The sequence below is a fragment of the Pipistrellus hanaki genome (assembly GCF_964339955.1).
Source record: "Pipistrellus hanaki genome assembly, chromosome: 6".
In the NCBI taxonomy this organism is placed as follows: domain Eukaryota; kingdom Metazoa; phylum Chordata; class Mammalia; order Chiroptera; family Vespertilionidae; genus Pipistrellus; species Pipistrellus hanaki.
This window is the reverse complement of record NC_140508.1, coordinates 29,955,863-29,975,010: the sequence shown is the minus strand read 5'-3', so window position 1 is coordinate 29,975,010 and position 19,148 is coordinate 29,955,863. Positions and strand designations below refer to the sequence as shown.

General features: G+C 46.9%; 1 protein-coding gene across 1 annotated transcript in view; it reads left to right on the top strand.

Annotated features, from left to right (window-relative positions):
- Positions 1-17,132, top strand: part of CDS2 (CDP-diacylglycerol synthase 2) — a 50,872-nt gene extending 33,740 nt beyond the window's left edge. Inside the window, exons 6-13 of the mRNA XM_084886835.1 lie at positions 1,921-1,979; positions 3,601-3,683; positions 4,766-4,853; positions 5,891-5,959; positions 7,315-7,467; positions 9,920-10,039; positions 10,434-10,537; positions 10,792-17,132. Of these exons, the coding sequence (XP_084742961.1) occupies positions 1,921-1,979; positions 3,601-3,683; positions 4,766-4,853; positions 5,891-5,959; positions 7,315-7,467; positions 9,920-10,039; positions 10,434-10,537; positions 10,792-10,921 (806 nt within the window). The 3' untranslated portion in view covers positions 10,922-17,132. The remainder of the gene's footprint in view (positions 1-1,920; positions 1,980-3,600; positions 3,684-4,765; positions 4,854-5,890; positions 5,960-7,314; positions 7,468-9,919; positions 10,040-10,433; positions 10,538-10,791) is intronic.
- The last annotated feature ends 2,016 nt before the right edge of the window (positions 17,133-19,148 follow it).

Sequence of the window (19,148 nt, the reverse complement as noted above, 5' to 3'; positions counted from 1 at the left end):
TCTAGAAGGCAGATTATAAAATAATACACTATTTTTATACATTCATGCTTATGTTTTCGCATAAACAAAATTGTAATAGGACATAAATTGTATACAGTAAAGCTACCTGTTTTAATAACTTAAAAGTCAGCCTTTACCAACCCCCCCCCCACCAAAAAAAAAAAAAAAAAGTGGAAGTAGTCAGCCATCTTTAGGAGTGTCTTCTTAGAAGACCACCTTGAAGGACAGGCATGCAGGGTGGTGGAAATTTTACTGATTTGGATTTTCATAGACTGACCTCAGAGAGACTGGAAGCTTAGTCATTCTGAGTTTCAGTGAGCTCTTTTTTAATCTAGAGCTAAAACTGGACTTCCTGAGGATTAAATCAGATACATTAAAACTTGGCAGATAGTGAAGTGCTGGTCCATCTAAACTCAGTTTAAACTGAACTCTCATTCTGTTAGTACTGGTGATTTTCATAGCTACCTTTAAGGCTGGTTTGAGGCACCTGAGAAAGTTGTTCTGGCCTAAATTTGTCTTACCTATTTTTATTTTATTTTATTTATTTATTTATTTTTAAAAAAATGTATTTTATTGTCCAGGCCAGTTTGGCTCAGTGGATAGAGCGTCGGGCTGTGGACTGAAAGGTCCGAGGTTCGATTCCGTCAAAGGCATGTACCTTGGTTGCGGGCACATCCCCGGTGGGGGTTGTGCAAGAGGCGGCTGATTGGTGATTCTCTCTCATCGACGTTTCTAACTCTCTATCCGTCTATCTTCCTCTCTGTGGAAAATCAATAAATATATATCTTCCTCTCTGTGGAAAATCAATAAGATATATATTTTTTAAAATATCTTATTGATTTTCCACAGAGAGGAAGGGAGAGGGATAGAGAGCTAGAAACATTGATGGGAGAGAAACACCGACCAGCCGCCTCCTGCACACCCCCCACCGGGGATGTGCCCGCAACCAAAGTACATGCCCTTGATCGGAATCAAACCCAGGACCCTTCAGTCCCTAGACCGACGCTCTATCCACTGAGCCAAACCGGTTTCGGCTGTCTAACCTATTTTTAATTAGCTCTGAATGACACCTGGGTATTAAGATACAAAATTCGCTGCTAATGAGTCTGCAGACATTGAGGATATTCAGAGGAGGATATTCAGAGGATATGCAGATATTGAGGATATGCCTCAGAATCTGAAAGCAGCCCCCCAGCGGGAGAGCACAGCGAGGTGGTCTCTTCAGGGCAGAAGTGCTTTTGAGGGGCCTCGCACACTTATGGGTAAAAGTCCTTTTCCTTCCTGGAAAAGCGGGTGGAGGCTACAGATATTTTTTGCCACCATATGCATTAAAGACAGGGGTGGCTTCTACTCCATACCTGATGGATCCTCTGTTCACCAGACCTCTTCACTGGGACAGGGGGAGAAAACTTTTTCTTAAAAGTCCGGATAATCAATATTTCAGACTTTGGGGGCCCAGCGTCTCTTTTGCAACTCCCCAGTCTGCCCTTGTAACACAAAAGCAACCACAGACAACATGTAAACAAATGGGTATAGCTTTGTTTCAATAAAATTTTAGTTATAAAATCAGGCAGCTGTCCTGACTTCTTTGCTGGTGCTTGCTCGAGGATCAACGTATTTTTATCTGGTGAACAACAGCCAAAATTTATTGAAGTCTACAAGATTTAAAGATAGTGCCTTCCTTTGATTGTCTTGAAGGAGTCATTTTTTCCCCTTTTGATTGCTATCTGAAGAATCTGTTTGTGTCTTCTTCCCCCCTCCTCTTCCTGGGGTTTGGGATTGTGCACTGATTAGATGCTGCCAGGAAATTAGCCAAAGGATCACAGTCACGATCATGTACACAGCTAAAGGAAAGAACTAGAACAAAGGTAAATGCAGAATGTGATTAATTTTGCTCTTTCTCCTCCCTCCTCAAACCAGGATTCTGCATGTTTGTATTGAGTTTGGTCAAGAAGCATTACCGTCTGCAGTTCTACATGGTAAGGGAAATGTGTGTGTTTGTGTGTTGTGTGTGTGTGTGTGTGTGTGTGTGTGTGTGTATGTCAGAAGTCTTGGCTTAAATGAAATTCTATAGAAATTCAACAGGTGTTTCATCTTTCCTATAAGAAATCAAAGCTCAGGTGCAGTCTGTTCTGTATGTATCTGGAACCCAGAGCACTCAAGAAGAGGTCCTGTTTGGCAACTGTACTTCCACTTACTAGTAGACCAAATCCCTGTTACTTAATTTACATCAGTTAATTTAACCAATTTCTCCACTATGTCCTGAAGAAGGTGGGCTCCAGGTAAGGTTATAGGTAACACTGTTACTAGAAAGAGACCGGGACCAAGCCAGGTCTGCCCTGGCACAATCTGGAATGTTTGGGTTCTTGACTTCATGTAAGAAAGATTTCACGATTTTAGTCAAGGTGATTTTGAGAGTAAATTTATCAGAGCTGGGGAGAGTGAAACAAAGGAAGGGCTTAAGATAGAAAAGGCAGCACCAGGAGTTGCCTAGACACAATAAAGGAAATTACATAACAGAAATGGCAGAAGTGAGCCATGCTGGGCTGCATGGACTCAGGAAACAAGTTACAGAGGCAAAAGGAGGGCCCCTGGAAATAGGTTCAGGGGGTTAGCCCTGGATAAGCTGCCCACCGTTCCCCAGGTTGCAAGTCTCCTGGGGATCTTTAGAGCTTAGAAGAAAGAAAGCAAAAGTACACACCTCAGGAAAGAAGAGGCACAAGCATGCTCAAGGGAGAGTGCACACTGTCCTTTGTGTTTTATCTGTTTTTCTGTAGGCAGGAATTTTAGGGGGAGGTCTCTTGAAGGGTCTCAACAGAATAGTCAATAGTTCTCCAGGTGTGTTCTTTAGTCTACTGATGCATCAAAATGAGCATATAGGGAGTTTGGGTTTATTTTCTGATCCTCTTCACTGGTTTATTTTTTATTTTGGATTTGTTTGGCTCTAATGTTTGTTTGTTTGTTTGTTTTGCTATTTATTCTCTTGATTTCATCTGTTTTTGGGTTTGGCTAGCCCTAATGGCACTATCTGGATCTCTGTTATCTCTCTCCTTGACTATTGTGATTTAAGCTACTCTTTGGTTGGGGAGAAGTATAAACCATCTGCTCCTATGTATCCTCAGTTAGGGAAGATAAGATCTTGGGGTTTATTAGCAGGCCTTGTTTAACATTGCTCAGCCGTGTTGAACTATTTGTCTCAATTTCTCAATTTCCCTCATTCCACTTGCCAAGAAATTTCCTCCTTTCTTAGGATCCTGCCTCAATGCCTAAGGCATTGTTGACAGATATCTTATATCACTTTCTCAACTGGGACATATTCCTTCTCTGAGTGCCCCAGGCACTCAATACATACTTAGAAGTACCCAGGCTTTCAGAGCATAGAGGACTTACTAGTGAGCCTTGTGGTCCTGACTTGATGGGGACTGTAGCTGGGGGACAGAATTTCTCCCAGAGGCCTGTTTTGTGCCTTCTCCCTTCTAATAAGAGCAATTATCTTTCCTACCTGTTCCTCAGCAATTTTCTATTTGGTACTGCCTATTATTTGAAGTTCCTTTTAAGGTAAACAGATAGGTAAAGTTAACTCTTTTTCTTCTTTTGCAGTTTGGCTGGACCCATGTAACGTTACTGATTGTTGTCACCCAGTCACATCTTGTTATCCACAACCTGTTTGAGGGAATGATCTGGTGAGTGATGAGAGTGGGAGAATTTTCCCTTTCATTCAGTAAGTGTTTCCAATGTACAGGTGCCTTACCTTCTAAGCCAGTGAATCTCCTCTTCCGCTGGTTACAACACAAGTTGCTGAGCCCCACCTCTTGAGTTTCTGCTTTAGTACACCTGGGGTGGGGCTTGAGAATTTGAATTTCTAGTGCATTCCCAGGTGACGCTGGTTTTGCTCGTCAGGACCTACACTTTGAGAACCACGGTTCTAGATGAACAGGTATAGGGATATTTAAAGAATCAAAGATAATGCAACTGTATGGCACCAATTTGAAATCTTAGAAGAAATTTTTATGACTTTCTGGCAAAAAGTAAACTACTAAATGTCATGAAGAAGAAAATTTGAATAATTAATAACTATAGAAAATATATTAGAGGCCTGGTGCATGAATTCATGCATGGATGGGGTCCGGCCAACCTGGCCAGGGGGAGGGGACATGGGCAGTTGGCCAGCCTGCCTGCTGGTTGAACTCCTGGTCGAGGGGACAATTTTCATATTAGCCTTTTATTATATAGGATATACACTGAGTGGCCAGATTATAGTAGTACACAGTAAATACACTGAGTGGCCAGATTATTATTATTCAGTAAACATTTGAATGCCTGCTATGTGCCAGGTAGTAGGAAGGGCTTGTTTGGTATTTTATTTTTTTAAAGTTATTTCTGTCCTGGTCGGGTGGCTCAGTTGGTTGGAGCATCTCCTGTACACCAAAAGGTGGTGGGTTTGATTCCCAGTCAGGGCACATACCCAAGTGGTGGGTTCCATCATGTTGGGTGCGAGTGGGAGGCAGCCGATCGATGTTTCTATCTCATACACCTCTCTCTCTCTCTCTCTCTCTCTCTCTCTCTCTCTCTCTCTCTCTCTCTCTCTCTTCCTCTCAAAAACAATAATAATAATTTAAAAATCTATTTAAAAAAGTTATTTCTTAATGGGTAACAAGAACTCTGAGTTATTTTGTTCAGTATTGGAATTTATGAATGGTATTATTTTGTGGACTTTTGAGGTATTACTATTTCGGTAGTGTTTATCCTTTGGTTTATTTCCTAGGTTCATTGTCCCCATTTCTTGTGTGATCTGTAATGACATCATGGCCTATATGTTTGGATTCTTCTTTGGTCGGACCCCACTCATCAAGGTAAATGGATCACCCTAACATGAACTATCACCATAAGCGGGGAAGGGAGATGCTCTCAATACGAGTAGATCAGCTTGGGAAACAGAGGAGGTCTAGCTGGTGTGTATGTCTTCATGCCATCCTGGAGAAAGGTGGTATTACATTAGTTTTAAAGTAAAAACAAAGGTAAACACTGACAGTTACCCACAAGAAAATAAAAAGCTAATAAAGAAAATTCAAATATCAAAAATTCAAAAACTAAGAGAAATGGACAGAAACAGAAAAGAGAAAATGAGTTGCCCAAATGCAAAAGATTATAGAAAGAAAAAAAAAAAAAAAGAATAAAGACTAATATACTTGGTGCCTAAGGAAGAATAGAATCAAATGTAAATTTAAAAAGTTATATTGTTTTATGAATAATGATCTATTTTGAGTTAAATTTTTTCTTACTTTTATTTATTATTATTTATAAATTCTTTATTATTTTCAAATTCTTTATTGTTAAATTCTTTATTCTTTATTATATATATTTCCTTTTTCCCTCATTGATTTCTCCCAGCCTCCTCCTGCCCACCCCCTGCACAGGCCCTTACCCCTCTATTGTCTGTGTCCATCGGTTATACTTATATGCATGCATATAAGTCCTTTGGTTGATCTCTTATCTCCCTCTCTCCCCTCCCCTGCCTTCCTTCTGATTGAGTTAATTTTTATGTGATCTGAAATTAGGGTCCAAGTTCATGTTTTTGCACATAAATATTTGTTTATTCCAGCAAAAAATAAAATATTTTTATAGACTATATAAGCATATTTTGGGGGTTTTGATATGAATTTGAGTATTGCTCTTTAATTAGTATACTGTTCTTTAACATAATTAAATGATTTGAATGACTACTTCAAGAAAGGAAACTGAGGGGAATCAATCAGGTAGGGAACAAGGAAACCAAGTATGGAGGTATTTTAGAAGGTGAGGTGATTAACAGAGTTTTAACCAATATTCATTGTTCCAAAGCCAAAGATACCAAAATTCCCTCTGCTAAGAACTTGTTCTCTGTCCACAGCTGTCACCGAAGAAGACCTGGGAAGGCTTCATTGGGGGCTTCTTTGCAACTGTGCTGTTTGGCCTTCTGGTAGGTGGTGGCTCTCTGTTAGGTGGGGGAGTGACAGAAGCCTCATACCCATCTTTGAAGCTTATCCAGAACTAGAGGGCATGTCTTCCAGGGCCAAGGACTCTGTCCTCCTGGATGGGGACTTTGCTCTGAAGAGGGGCATCGGCCTGGCACACTCTGTAACTGGCACAGGGAGCACCAGCCGGTCTTCATCTGCCAGTTTTCAAGCAGGGTCTTGGTAGTCTAGGAGCAGGGGCCATGTGCACCTGTTTTGAATTGTTGCCGATGCATGCAATACTCAGCAGGTGGCGCTCTTGTTCAGGCATTTGCTATGTCAAGGTCTGGGTGATTGGCACTGACGAGTAAGGGGTGGGGTGAAATATGCCACTCCAGCTCAGATTTTCTCTTTTTTTTTTTTTTTTTTAATATATTTTAATGATTTTTGTACAGAGAGGAAGGGAGAGAGATAGAGAGATAGAAACATCGATGAGAGAGAGTCATTGATCAGCTGCCTCTTGCACACCCCCTACTGGGGATATGCCCGCAACCAAGGTACATGCCCTTGACCAGAATCGAACCCAGGACCTTTTAGTCCCCAAGCCGACGCTCTATCCATTGAGCCAAACCAGTCCCGGCTCCCAGCCCTTTTAAGAACACCATTCCCTGCTCTGACCCAGACCATTCTCCCCTTTGTGTGTTGTCCATCTGTTCTTTAGTGTTAGCTTCCTTACCTTAATGCTCTTCTGTTTTCTTCTCCTGGCTGCCTGCCTCTCCCTAAACAGTTCCCTAACCTCCTGCCTCCAGTGAGCAGTAAGTTAAGAGATTCTGAGAAAATGGACTGTAGCTCTCCAAGTGGGTAGAAACTTCTTATAGTTCCTTCGCCACATACCACATTTCTCAGGTCTTTCCTGGATTCAGTCAGCACAGGAATGTTTGAGCAAGTATGCATGTGTGCAACCTCAACAGGGTGTGGCCTCCCTCCCTTTGTTCAGGTAAAATGGTGAAACCTAAACCTCTGATTTAAAAAAAAATATATTTTATTGATTTTTAACAGAGAGAAAGGAAGAGAGATAGAGAGCTAGAAATGTCGATGAGAGAGAAACATCGACCAGCTGCCTCTTGCACACCCCTACTGGGTATGTGCCCGCAACCAAGGTACATGCCCTTGACCAGAATCGAACCTGGGACCTTTCAGTCCGCAGACCGACACTCTACCACTCAGCCAAACCGGCTCTGGCCTAAACCTCTGATTTAGCGCGTGGCTTGCAGTTAGAGGGTGCTAGGCACTGTAAGGGACGTGGGAAAACCAGGTGTCTGCTGCCCAGGCAGGGTGGCCGAACTTGTCTCCTTTGCCTGTCTCTGTTCTTCATCCTCAGCTGTCCTATGTGATGTCTGGGTACAGATGCTTTGTCTGCCCCGTGGAGTACAACAATGACACCAACAGCTTCACTGTGGACTGTGAGCCCTCGGACCTGTTTCGCTTACATGAGTACAACATTCCTGAAGTGATCCAGTCGGTCATTGGCTGGGTATGTGCACTTCCGTGGAGGGAACTAACCTCAGTGGGGTGGTGACTGCAGGAGAGAGCCCCCTCTCCACTACTCAGAAAAGCCACCTTCCCTTCCCCAAAGTTGTGGCCCCAGGATAAAGGAGAATTGTTAAGTCTTTTTACGGTGAGGACAGGAGGAGACTTTTCTTCCTACTTCAAATCATTAGGACCAGTGATTCTCCAAGTGTGCTTTGGGGATTCCTGGAGGACCCTAAGATCCTTTCAGGGGGTCTCTGAGGTCACAACTATCCTATATAATAAAAGCCTAGCGACTGAATGGCAGAACGACCAGAATGACCGGTCGACCAGTCACTATGATGCGCACTGACCACCAGGGGGAAGACACTCAATGCAAGAGCTGCCTTCTAGTGGTCAGTGCACTACCACAGTAGGAGTACCGCGTGGCTGACCAGGTTGAGCAGATGCTGCAAATCCTGGGCCAACGGGCAGGAACCCAGGCTGCTATTGTCGCCTCCTTGCCCCAGGTTCCTCCTCCTCGCTCCCTGCCCCCTCTTTCTGACGCCTCCAAGCTGCACCGTGCCACCGCTGCCGGGTGACCCCAGAGGCTGGGAGGTGGGTTCGTGGCCATTGTGGGACTGAGGACTACTCTGCTGCCACTCAGTCTATTGTCCCTGGGCCTGGCCTTAACTGAGTCCCCTGGAGAGACAAGTGGCTCCACAGAAGATGCTGGACCAGGGAGCAGCCGCTCAGAGGGCGGGTCCACAGCCACTCCACTGACTGGGATGAGCAACACTCCCATAGCAGGCTGATTCCCACAGGCCACACCCCCTACCAGTGCACAAATCCCGTGCACTGCGCCTCTAGCTTTTATAATAATACTGTGACATTATTTGCCCTGTCCACTTTGTTGACCAAAGCAGTGGTGGGTAAACCTGCGGGTGACTTAACATGGGTGAAGGTGGTGGCACCAAACTGGACTAAATCATTGGAGTCTTCATGCTACACCCTCTCAATAAAAATAAGCCAGTTCCTTTTAAGGGTGTCTTTGGTGAAATAGTAAAATTATTTATTTTATTAAATTTTGACCCTTGAGTACACATCTTTCTAATACTCTATACCAAAACAGCATAAAACACTTTTGCTGAATACTGAAGTACTTGATTACCTAAAGGAAAAACGTGTAGACACTTCCTTAACTTATGAACTAGCTTAGCTGGTTTTTTAAAATTTTTAAATTTATTTTTGTTTTAATTTTTAAAATATATTTTTTTATTGATTTCAGAGAGGAAGGGAAAGGGAAAGAGAGAGAGAAACATCAATGATGAGAGAGAATCATTGATGGGCTGCTTCCTGCATGTCCCCCACTGGGGATTGAGCCTACAACCCGGTCATATGCCCTGACCAAGAATCAAATCATGACCTGGTTATAGGTGGATGCTCAACCACTGAGCAACACTGGCTGGGCCTAACTGCTTTTTTTTTTTTTTCTTTTTAAAATATATTTTTATTGATTTCAGAGAGGAACAGGGAGAGAGAAATAGAAACATAAATGATGAGAGAGAATCATTGACTGGCTACTTCCTGCTTGACCCCTATTGGGGATTAAGCCCACAACCCACACATGTGCCCTTGACCAGAATCGAACCAAAGACCTTTCAATCCCGAGGCTGATGCTCTACGCTAGCTGCTTTTTTATAGAAACAATTTTTACTTGAAAAGAACTGACAAACTATAGTGTTTTAGACTAGATAGTTGACAGACATTTTTCTTGAAAATGAATGAAATGAGCATGTCACTTCGAGGAGAAGATAGTAATTTTTAACACTGATAGAATGTGGCTTTCATGTGAATGTGGAATTTTAGAAAGTGTGTGCCTTCTATGAGCTTGACAGCATCCTAATACTTAAAGGGTCTTCTGATAAGATCTGTGTTAGCTTTAATACATAATGTTTTGACATTGTGTAGCTAAATGTGCCTTCATTTGAAAGGTTGACATAACTCAATGAATGGATTCACACAGTTAGGCATGGGTAAAAGATCCATTCAGAGTGCCAGATAGACCAGTGGATTTTAATTTAAGAGTATAAAAGAAAATTTCAGATTTCACATTGCATCAGATTTGTAAGGAACTACCACTTATCAAATTCTGGTGTAGTATCAAAGAATACCCATAATTATCTGAAAAGATAATGCCGAAATACTCTTCCTCTTTCAACTACGTATCTGTGTAAGGCTGGATTTTCTTCATATACTTCAACCAAAACAATATATCAAAAAATTAAATGCAGAATATCTTAATGTCTTCTATTAAGCAGACATTAGAGATTTTTAAAAAATCAGTCTTCTTACTAATTATATTTTTTGGAGGGGTGGGGGGGAATATAGTTAATTGTATAAAGAGTTACTTATGTTAACATGTAATAAGCCTGGCCTGTAGGCATCTTGACTTTTATTTCATTTATTTTTCTCAGAAAATCATCCGGATGTACCCTTTCCAGATTCACAGCATTGCCCTCTCCACCTTTGCCTCGCTCATCGGTCCCTTTGGAGGGTTCTTTGCAAGTGGATTCAAACGAGCCTTTAAAATCAAAGTAGGAAAACCCTCTGTTCCTTTCATTGTCAACCAGCCAGGCCCTTCTTCACCTGTCTTCTGCCTTCCTCCCCTGGCCCCACCCTGTCAACTACAACCTCTTCACAATATTAGGCTATTAATGTGTGCTTTCACCCATGCACAGAATTTAGGTAGCTTACATAAAAAGACATTGTTTCTGGGGAAATTCAATAGTTGGATTTTTCATTTATTTGTTAATATCTTACCTCTTTCTTAAAAACAACATTTTGTAACTTGAGATTGAGTCAGTGCTTGCTTCTCACTTAGTCTCTCTCAGCTACTCAGGGCAGTAGCTGGACACAGAGGTGGGACCACAGGCCAGGGTTTGATCTTGGCTGAGTGAGACTCACCAGTTCTTCTCCTGCCTCTCACAGGACTTTGCCAATACTATTCCTGGCCACGGAGGCATCATGGATCGCTTTGACTGCCAGTATCTGATGGCCACCTTTGTCAATGTGTACATCGCCAGTTTTATCAGGTACCTGCCTTTCCCTCTGCACCAAGTTGGTGGATTTTTAAATAGGGTGAAACTCTAGAATTGTAGCTATATCTCAGTTTTAGTGAAGAGCATCCTAAATATAAATGCAGTTTTCCATTGCTACTATTTACTTTTGGATTCCCGAGCCCATCTGCCCCTTTAGTAGAGAATCCAGAGGTTGGAGCAGCCACTTGGATAATCAGCCCTAGAAGTTGCTGGGCCCCCTCAGTGCATTTCATCACATTCTCTTCCAGGGGCCCGAACCCAAGCAAGCTGATTCAGCAGTTCATGAACTTGCGGCCAGAACAGCAGCTCCACATCTTCAGCACACTCAAGTCTCACCTGATCGACAAGGGGATGCTGACAGATACCACGGAGGACTAGTAGGGGCCACGCAGGGCTGAGAGAGCAGGACTGAGCGCGGGGGCGGGCACCAAGGCCAGCCCAGCTGGTGTGACTGAAATGGTGACAAGGCTTCAGCTCGCTGTCTTTTTTTTTTTTTTTTTTGTAGAGTGTTTTTTATCTGTGGGTTTTTTTAAATTTTTATTTTTAAATCTGTATATACAGTCTATGTGCTTATGATTTGGGTTGTGAGTAAACTACAGCTTTGAGTTGGAAAGAAGTCATGAGGGTAAAACTACTTGGGTTTTTAAACAGAAGTTTTGAAAACATGGAAGACAGTGTTGCCCAGGTCCTTCTGGTCTCATCAGTTGAACTGGGCTCCATCAGGGAGTGTCTGTTCATGTGTTCCGACCCTGTCAGCTTCCTCCATGCCTGTACTACCCCTCCTCCCCAGCAGGAGGAGGTGCACAGCTGGGATGTCTTTGCCAGGAGAGCTTTCACCCGAGCTGCTCTGTAATCCTGCCTGGAGCCCCAGGGGTCTGCCTGCCGTGGGCTGGAGGGACAAAGGCTTATTCTCAGATCAGCATTCTGTCCACGTGAAATCCTGTGGAAGCTGAGCTCTGCTCTAAGATATGGATTCACGTTATTTCACCACAGACTGAGAAGTTTTCTCGAGAGAGAGCACGCAGCATTATTTATAATAGTCTGGTAGAAAACACCACACTGTAATATTTCAAGTGTATACAGTAGCCTGTACTGTAACCGAGCCCCTTCCCCCACGTTTAGGCTCATGGCTCCTTGGGGGCAGTCCGCTCACTGTCTTTTCAGGGACGATGGTGTTCATGCTTGTGCTGTGGACTGGCTGCTGCTGAATCCTCCCTGGGGCTTGGCCCTTAGGCAGGGGGCAGAGGGCTTCTCGTTTGTGCCCCTTTGCCTGACTGACCACCCACGTAGCTGCTGTATTGTATATATTTAACTCCTGAGGCCAATGTGTATTGTGTATGTTTTAAAGATCACTTATTTCTTATAGTGATTTCAATTGCCAAGTCTTCTTCACTGAAACCACAAAGTCCTACTTAAAACTCTGGAAAACCCAACCCAATTAGAGGTTAGACTATTCTGAAGATTAAATGCACACTTTTTATATAATGTGACCAGTTAAATGTAGCTTGTATTTTACTGGGGGACCTTATTTTTTAAAAAAACAACAACTGTGATCTACTTTGTTTTCCCTTCTTAATGATAGGGATGAGCTTGACTTCGGGAAGCGGGTACAGGACAGAGAACTTGGTGCCCCAGTGCGTCCAGTTGTTCTGTGCCACGGTTGTTCTCATTGCCAAACGGGCGTGACGGCTTGCTTTCACACCTGGCTTGGTGCTCGTCTGTTTTGTTTCTGTTTAAATCAGCCTTCCTGCCTCCCTGAGCTTACACGCAGCCCCGATCCTGGGGCAGACCGCTCGCCCTTCCGCACGCATGCAGCATTGACGGGCCTTTCTTCTGAACCTTCACTTCCATTTCAGCAATGGCTCCTCTTTTTCAGGTCCACTTCCCCCTTAAAAACATGTGATTTTTGTCTTGCATGGGCGTTCGTCCTGGCCGTGGGCCCCGGGTGCTCGGGATGCAGCCCTCTCTGCGCTCTGTTTTCTGAGGTCTTCTAATTCCAGTCTTCCCTGACCCTGGCTGAGCAAGGTCGTGTCAGCAGAGGCAGCTGTCGGCAATGAGTCATGTCCTGGGCCCCCAGAAGTGTGTTTGCTGGTCTTTTCTCAATGTTTATTCTTAAGACGAGGCAGTGTCTCAGCAATGAATTAAGGTGGTGATTGGGAATGAACCTGGTTTTCTTTTTAAAAAAAAATATATTTTATTGGTTTTGTACAGAGAGGAAGGGAGAAAGATAAAGAGCAAGAAACATCGATGAGAGAGAAACATCGACCAGCTGCCTCTTGCACACCCCCCACCGGGGATGTGCCCGCAACCAAGGTACATGCCCTTGACCGGAATCGAACCCGGGACCTTTCAGTCCGCAGACCGACGCTCTACCACTGAGCCAAACCGGTTTCGGCAACTTGGTTTTCTTATTGGAGAATGAGCTTGGTCTCCTGAACTGGGACAGGAAGGCGCTTCATTGTCTCGTGCTGCCCCCTGTGGGCACGGTGGGTCCTTGGGAGCAGGTGTCTCGGTGGGAGCCCAGCAGCAGGCGAGTCGCTCAGGGCTGCGTTTGGGATCAGGGTGCCTGGCACGTTGCTCTGTGGAAGCGGTTGCTGATAGGGTTTCCGGAGCTCCGGGGGGTCCTGGGAAGCTGGAGGTGGTTGCTCACCAGAGCTGCCGGCAAGGATGCCACGGGGTCAGCGTGGGGTTTTGTTTTTGGAGTTCTCCACGGGGGCAGTCTGGAGAGCAGTGTCTGTGTAGCACAACGTTTTTCTTTCTTCCATTTATTCATGATGTTTCATCATTTAAGATGAGATTCAAGAGACTGTTTTAACACATACCTGTGCAGATCTTAATGGCACACTTACTTCAGGTCCATTTTGTGTGTGTGTGTGAAAAATAAAATGCGACTGAAACTGTGCCCTCCCTCCTCGCGAATTCAGGTCCTTACTCCCGCGCATGGCTTTCCGTTCCCCACTTGATTTGTATTCATAAATGCTTTGCCAAATGCCATGCCTGGTTCAGAGATTTTTGTTTTGTTTCCCAGTTTGAATCCTATAGATTTTCATAACGACCTTCCGAGGCACCTCGATGAGGGCCACGAGCACCTTGCTGTGAGGAAGTTGAGGGCCAGAGGGGAGAGAGAGTCCCAGGGTCCCTGGTGGACTCCAGGCTCCATCGTAGCATCTGCCCGCCAGGACAAGGCCTGGGTCGTCCCAGCCCCACCTGCTTTTGTGAACGTGGCATCAGTGCATCTGAAATTTTGCACCATTTCTTCCCTCAAGCTTAGGAGGCCTGACCTGTGACAGGCTGGAGCTTAAGTTGCTGTTAGTTCATAAATAGAGATATAAAGGAGCTGATGAACCAGGCGCTACAGCAACCAGGGCTCTTCTGCAGGGGGCTGAGCCTGGGCACCCTCCCTGGTGAGCTTTTAATTGTTGAGAATATTACAGATGTGCCTCCCCCCTGCCATTTCTCCCCTCCACCCTGCCCCTGCCCTTCCCCACGCTATTGTCTGTGTCCATGGGTTATGCATATATGCATATACTAGTAAATTCTTTGGTTAATCTCTTGCCTTCCCCCTACTTCCCCTTCCCTCTGAGATCTGTCAGTCTATTCCATGCTTCCATGTTTCTGGTCCTATTTTGTTCATCAGTTTATTTTGTTCATTAGATTCCACATATGAGTGAGATCATGTGATACTTGTTTTTCTCTTTCTAGCTTATTTAACTTAGCATAATGCTCTCCAGTTCTATCCATGCTGTTACAAAGAGTAGGGTTACTTCTTTTTTTTTTTTACTGCTACAAAGTATTCCACGGTGTGAATGTACCACAGGTTTTTTTTTTTAATCCACTCATCTACTGATGGGCACTTGGGCTGTTCCCAGATCTTAGCTATTGTAAGTAATGCTGCTATGAACATAGGGGTGCATATATTCTTTCTCATTGGTGTTTCAGAATTCTTAGGATATGTTCTCAGAAGTGGGATCGCTGGGTCAAATGGCAGTTCCATTTTTACTTTTTTTGAGGAACCTGGTGAATTCTTCTTGTCACTACTCACAGGACACCCAAGTCTTTCCCTCTGTGTGCGCATGCCACCTCAGCATCACAGACCTACACACGTTTTACTCCTGCAAGTAAAACCTTTTAAGGCAGCCTGGGCCTTGTTTATGTTTTTGATTTTTTTTTGAGGAGGGGGCAGTTTTATATTCTGAACCTTTTAGTATCTACAGTGTAACTATATTTAAAACATTTAGAGTTGTACAATTCTATAATGTATGTTTGAAACTAGTGTCTCTGTCAGAAGTGGACTTTAAAATCACGTCAGTGATATTTATCTTTTCCCACCGGGCCCCCTATCCTGTAAAGTGACTTATATTATGCAAGAAGATTCCAAAGGTATGTTTTAAGGGAGCTTAAGCAAACCCTGTGATTTGAGTCTAAGCTAGTTCCCAAGTAGATCCTTGAGTTCAGATCTTCAGACTGTCAGAGTCCTGGCAGGCCCAGGAACATCCCTGGTGCGGACGGGTGGGTGGGGAGGATGTGAATGACTCAGGGCGGAGAGCACCACTCTCGGCAAACTGCACAGTGGCCTTGCTCCCTGAGAGGCTGCCCAAGGTCAGTGTTGGAAGGGAGTGATTTTTTGCTACCAGTGTGATAGTCATTGCTGGAACTTCTTCCTGTGTCACACTGCTTTTTGGTGTTTTTTTTTTTTTTTTTGTAATGCACATCTGTGTCCACCTTGTGATTATGTGGTGAGAGAAGGGATGAGGTCACCTGTACCCAGGGTTCCTGTTCTTCCAAAGTCAGGGTGTCCAGGTGACCGTCGTGGACGCCTCACGAGACAGTAAGCCCTGGCAGACTGTCACTGCTGTCCGCAGCAGGGGCTCTGAGGGAGCAGCTGGAACCACCATCACGGAGGCCACGGGGCAGGCTGAGCGCAGCGGTTAGGAAGACAGATGTTGGGGTCAAACTGGGTCTGGGGGGTTGGGTCTGAGAACAGCGCCTGCCTTTGGGATTAGTTGAGGATCTACGAGCTAATACACATAAGCATTTAGCACGGAGCCTGGCACAGAGTAAGTGCTCGGTCGATGGGAGTTATCTTGGTTGCACTCAGCTGGTAATTTGAACCCAAGGTGCTGTAACGCCAGAGACTGCATTCTCGGCCACTACACTGCCACCTGCCCTGCTCGCGGGAAAGCGGCCTCACAGCCCGGTTTTAACACCCACCACAGTGTCTGGTGCGGTGCTTCATTAGAAGGCCAGCATGACGAAAGGAATGAGGATGTGAGGGTGCTTTGCAATTCATACTCGGCGGGAACGGTGTGCCTGAGGTCTGGCCCACTTCCTGCTGCCCCCGGCCTGGACTTTACTCTTGCCGGTGGTGCCTCAGCTCCATGGGCAGTGAGGGCCTCTCTGTGATTGGCTCAGGACCCCAGTTCCCCCTCTGGCCAAGGGCCTTGCCCTGCACACACCGCCAGGAGCCTGCAGCAGTGCCCTCTCCAACCAGAGCGCGGAGAAAGAGAAGCCACCTCTGTGGCAGGTTAGAATACAGACAGGATGCTCAAAGCTCTGCCCGCACCCTTACAACGTAACAAGTCGGGCCTTTGCCTCCTGCTTTCCTAACAATTAACAGGAGAGAAGCAGGTGACCGCTGAGGGTAGATGATGTGGGTGCTCCTGTTGGATTGTAGGTTAGCAAAGGAACACGTGGGTGATTCAGGAATGAAGGGAGAACAGGCAGTCGACTGTGAGAAAGAATTAATTTCATATTCTGGAAGGAGATGGGGAGTGCATGTGTGTGTGTGTGTGTGTGTGTGTTTGGTGGAGGATTCCTCACTTTGAAGGAATGGTGTTGACAAAGGGGATCTGTGAAATTCTTAAGCCGCTGGAATAGTAATAACTCGGAACTACCGGCTGGACTGGGTGTCAGTGGGGAATGAAGATCAGACCCACTGTGTTCATGGCCTCCCCCTTCAGTTAGTTCACGAGGCTGTGGTTATGCAGGAATCGGGAGAGGGTGTTGTGGTTCCAGTTAGCAGCTGCTGGGAGGGACTGGCCAGGGGCTTGCTCTTTCATCCTTCTGGCCTGGCTCTTGCTCCCTCATTGTTACAGACCAGGCGGTTTTCATCTGTAGAGAAAAGGCTCCCAGTGGGACTGGGCCCCTGCAGGGCCTCCGCATTGGGGAGGGCCGAGCCCTTCGCAGCCTTCCCTGGATGTAGCGCTCCGAGGGCCGCTGGGCTGAGCATTCTGCTCATTCTGTCCCATGTGAAATGGTGTTTGCCGATACCACCCGCATCGCTGTCTGTGACCTTGACTGCAGGAACGCTAACGTCTCACCTCCGTTAGGCTCCTGTCCTGGGTTTGCTGGCTCCGTGCCAAGGAACACCAGATCAGAAAGGGAATTGAGAGCATTTTCTGGCTGCTGCGTTTCCCTGGATCTGCCTGCTTGTGACACAGCCGTCTCTGCACCCTCTGATCAGTGTTGGACCAGACATGTAGTCTCTTCCCCACCGCAGTGTCAGAACACAATGGACTGTACATTGGAAAGTACCTTATTTATACACCTGAATGTTCCAGTTACACAAATAAACATCGATTAAATTCTGGCTCCTGTGTGCTTCCTAAGGGGGGTGCTGACTTGGCGGGAGATTGGAGGGGGGGGGTGTGTGTGGAACCAGCGTCCTTCCCAGGTGCCGCCAGCCTTTAGAGGCGCGCTCTGCCCTGGGCCTTGGCCGCCTGCTCCCCCGGCTTTCCTCCTGCTCCGTGGCGCTCCTCCGCAGCCACCTTCCTGAGCGTCTCTTCTCCAGCCGGGCCCTTTGATGGGGGCTCTCTGCCCCAAGGAACTCTCCTGGCTGTTCTCACCCAGGCTGAGGGCTCTGATGGCCACACCCACGATTCAGGTCCCGGTTCCCAGCTCACATGTACCTACAAGGCTTCCTCATGTGGGCTTTGCATAAGCAAATCCAAACCTGGCCCTTTACTACACCTGCCCCCCCCCCCTCCCCTCAGTGTACTTCACCCCACCCCCGGTCTGTTCATAAGCCCATCACTCGGAGCAAGCTCATCCGGAGCCAGGCCTGCCCCTCCCGCCTTTATTCTGACCGCCAGCCTGGCCGCCTCCCCTGCTCCACTCCGTCCTCTACCGCTGGGCAAGCGTTCTCCACTAGCTGCCGTCCCATGGCCTTGTCAGAGTTCAGCCTTGTGCACGGGGTTCCCTGGCTGGCCCATATGACCCCCAGGCCCGGGGTGCCCTCACAGACACGCTGGTGCACAACCCTTCTTTGTTCCAGGTGCTCTGTGCTGGCCATCGCCCTTGCTGCTTTCTCTGCCCGGTTTCCTTCTGCCCCGCCCTCCCGGCTCCCCTCGGGCTGCCGAACTCCTGCTCACCTTCAGGCACACCACAGCAGCACCTGCTCTGGGAGGCCCCTGTGCTCCCACCCCAGGACCTGGCTTTCCTGTGAGACTGTGGGCCCTGGTGGTGGCGGAGGAGCCCTGGGCCTGAAGTCCTGTGAGCCGTCGGCCAGCCCCGCAGGCTAATGCTTGGACCTCCATGCTGTTTGCCTTTGGGACGGGGATTCCGGCCTTTCTGGTCCCCAGGAACTCCAGGTGTTTATTTCCTTTTCTAAATCCTACACAATTTGACTCGAAGCCATGAGTTTCCAAGGTTGGCTAAGAACCCAGCATCAGTTACTTTCCAGGCTGCCGCGTTCTCTCACACCAGGAGCCCAGGGCCTGTGTGGTGCTGGGGACACGGTGGGCCCCAGTCTCAGTCCACCTGCTGAAGGTTCTCCTCTAGGCTTAGGAGGTCCTTGGGCACGCTCCGGGGAGGCCCCTGCTAGTGGCTCAGGACCCACCTTCCCTAGGCACCCGTGCAGCCATCTGCACCTGGTGACCTCCTACCTCAGAGCCTGACTGTCTTCACGCGTTTAACAACACTGGAGTTCTTGCTCAGGGCTTGTCCCCATCTGGACACCGGAAATGCAGCAACAGGCCCTACCCTCATGGAGCTCATTTTAGGATAGGGTGGCAAACATGTGAAAAGCACGTTAGATGGGGAAAATGGAGCCAGGAGAAGGGGACAGGGAGTGCTGCTGGGAGAGGTTGCAGTTTTATAAACAGGGAGATCAGGGATGGGCTTGCTGCTGAGGACGATGTTGCAGGAGGTTGGGGGGGGCGGAGAGGGAGGACAAGGAAGAGTTCCAGCAGGTGCACAGCAAGTGTGAAGACACCTGTGTTTCCAAGGAGCTGCAGTGGTGGGTGAAGCAGGTGAGTGGGGAGGGCAGTGGTGGGTGAAGCAGGTGAGTGAGGAGGGCAGTGGTGGGTGAAGCAGGTGAGTGGGGAGGGGCAGTGGTGGGTGAAGCAGGTGAGTGGGGAGGGCAGTGGTGGGTGAAGCAGGTGAGTGGGGAGGGCAGTGGTGGGTGAAGCAGGTGAGTGGGGAGCTGCAGTGGTGGGTGAAGCAGGTGAGTGGGGAGGGCAGTGGTGGGTGAAGCAGGTGAGTGGGGAGGGCAGTGGTGGGTGAAGCCGGTGAGTGGGGAGGGCCAGTGGTGGGAAGTGAGGCGAGGGAGAGAGTAGATAATCCCCAGGCCAAGGCCACTGGCTTCTACTCTGAGTAAGAGGAGCTG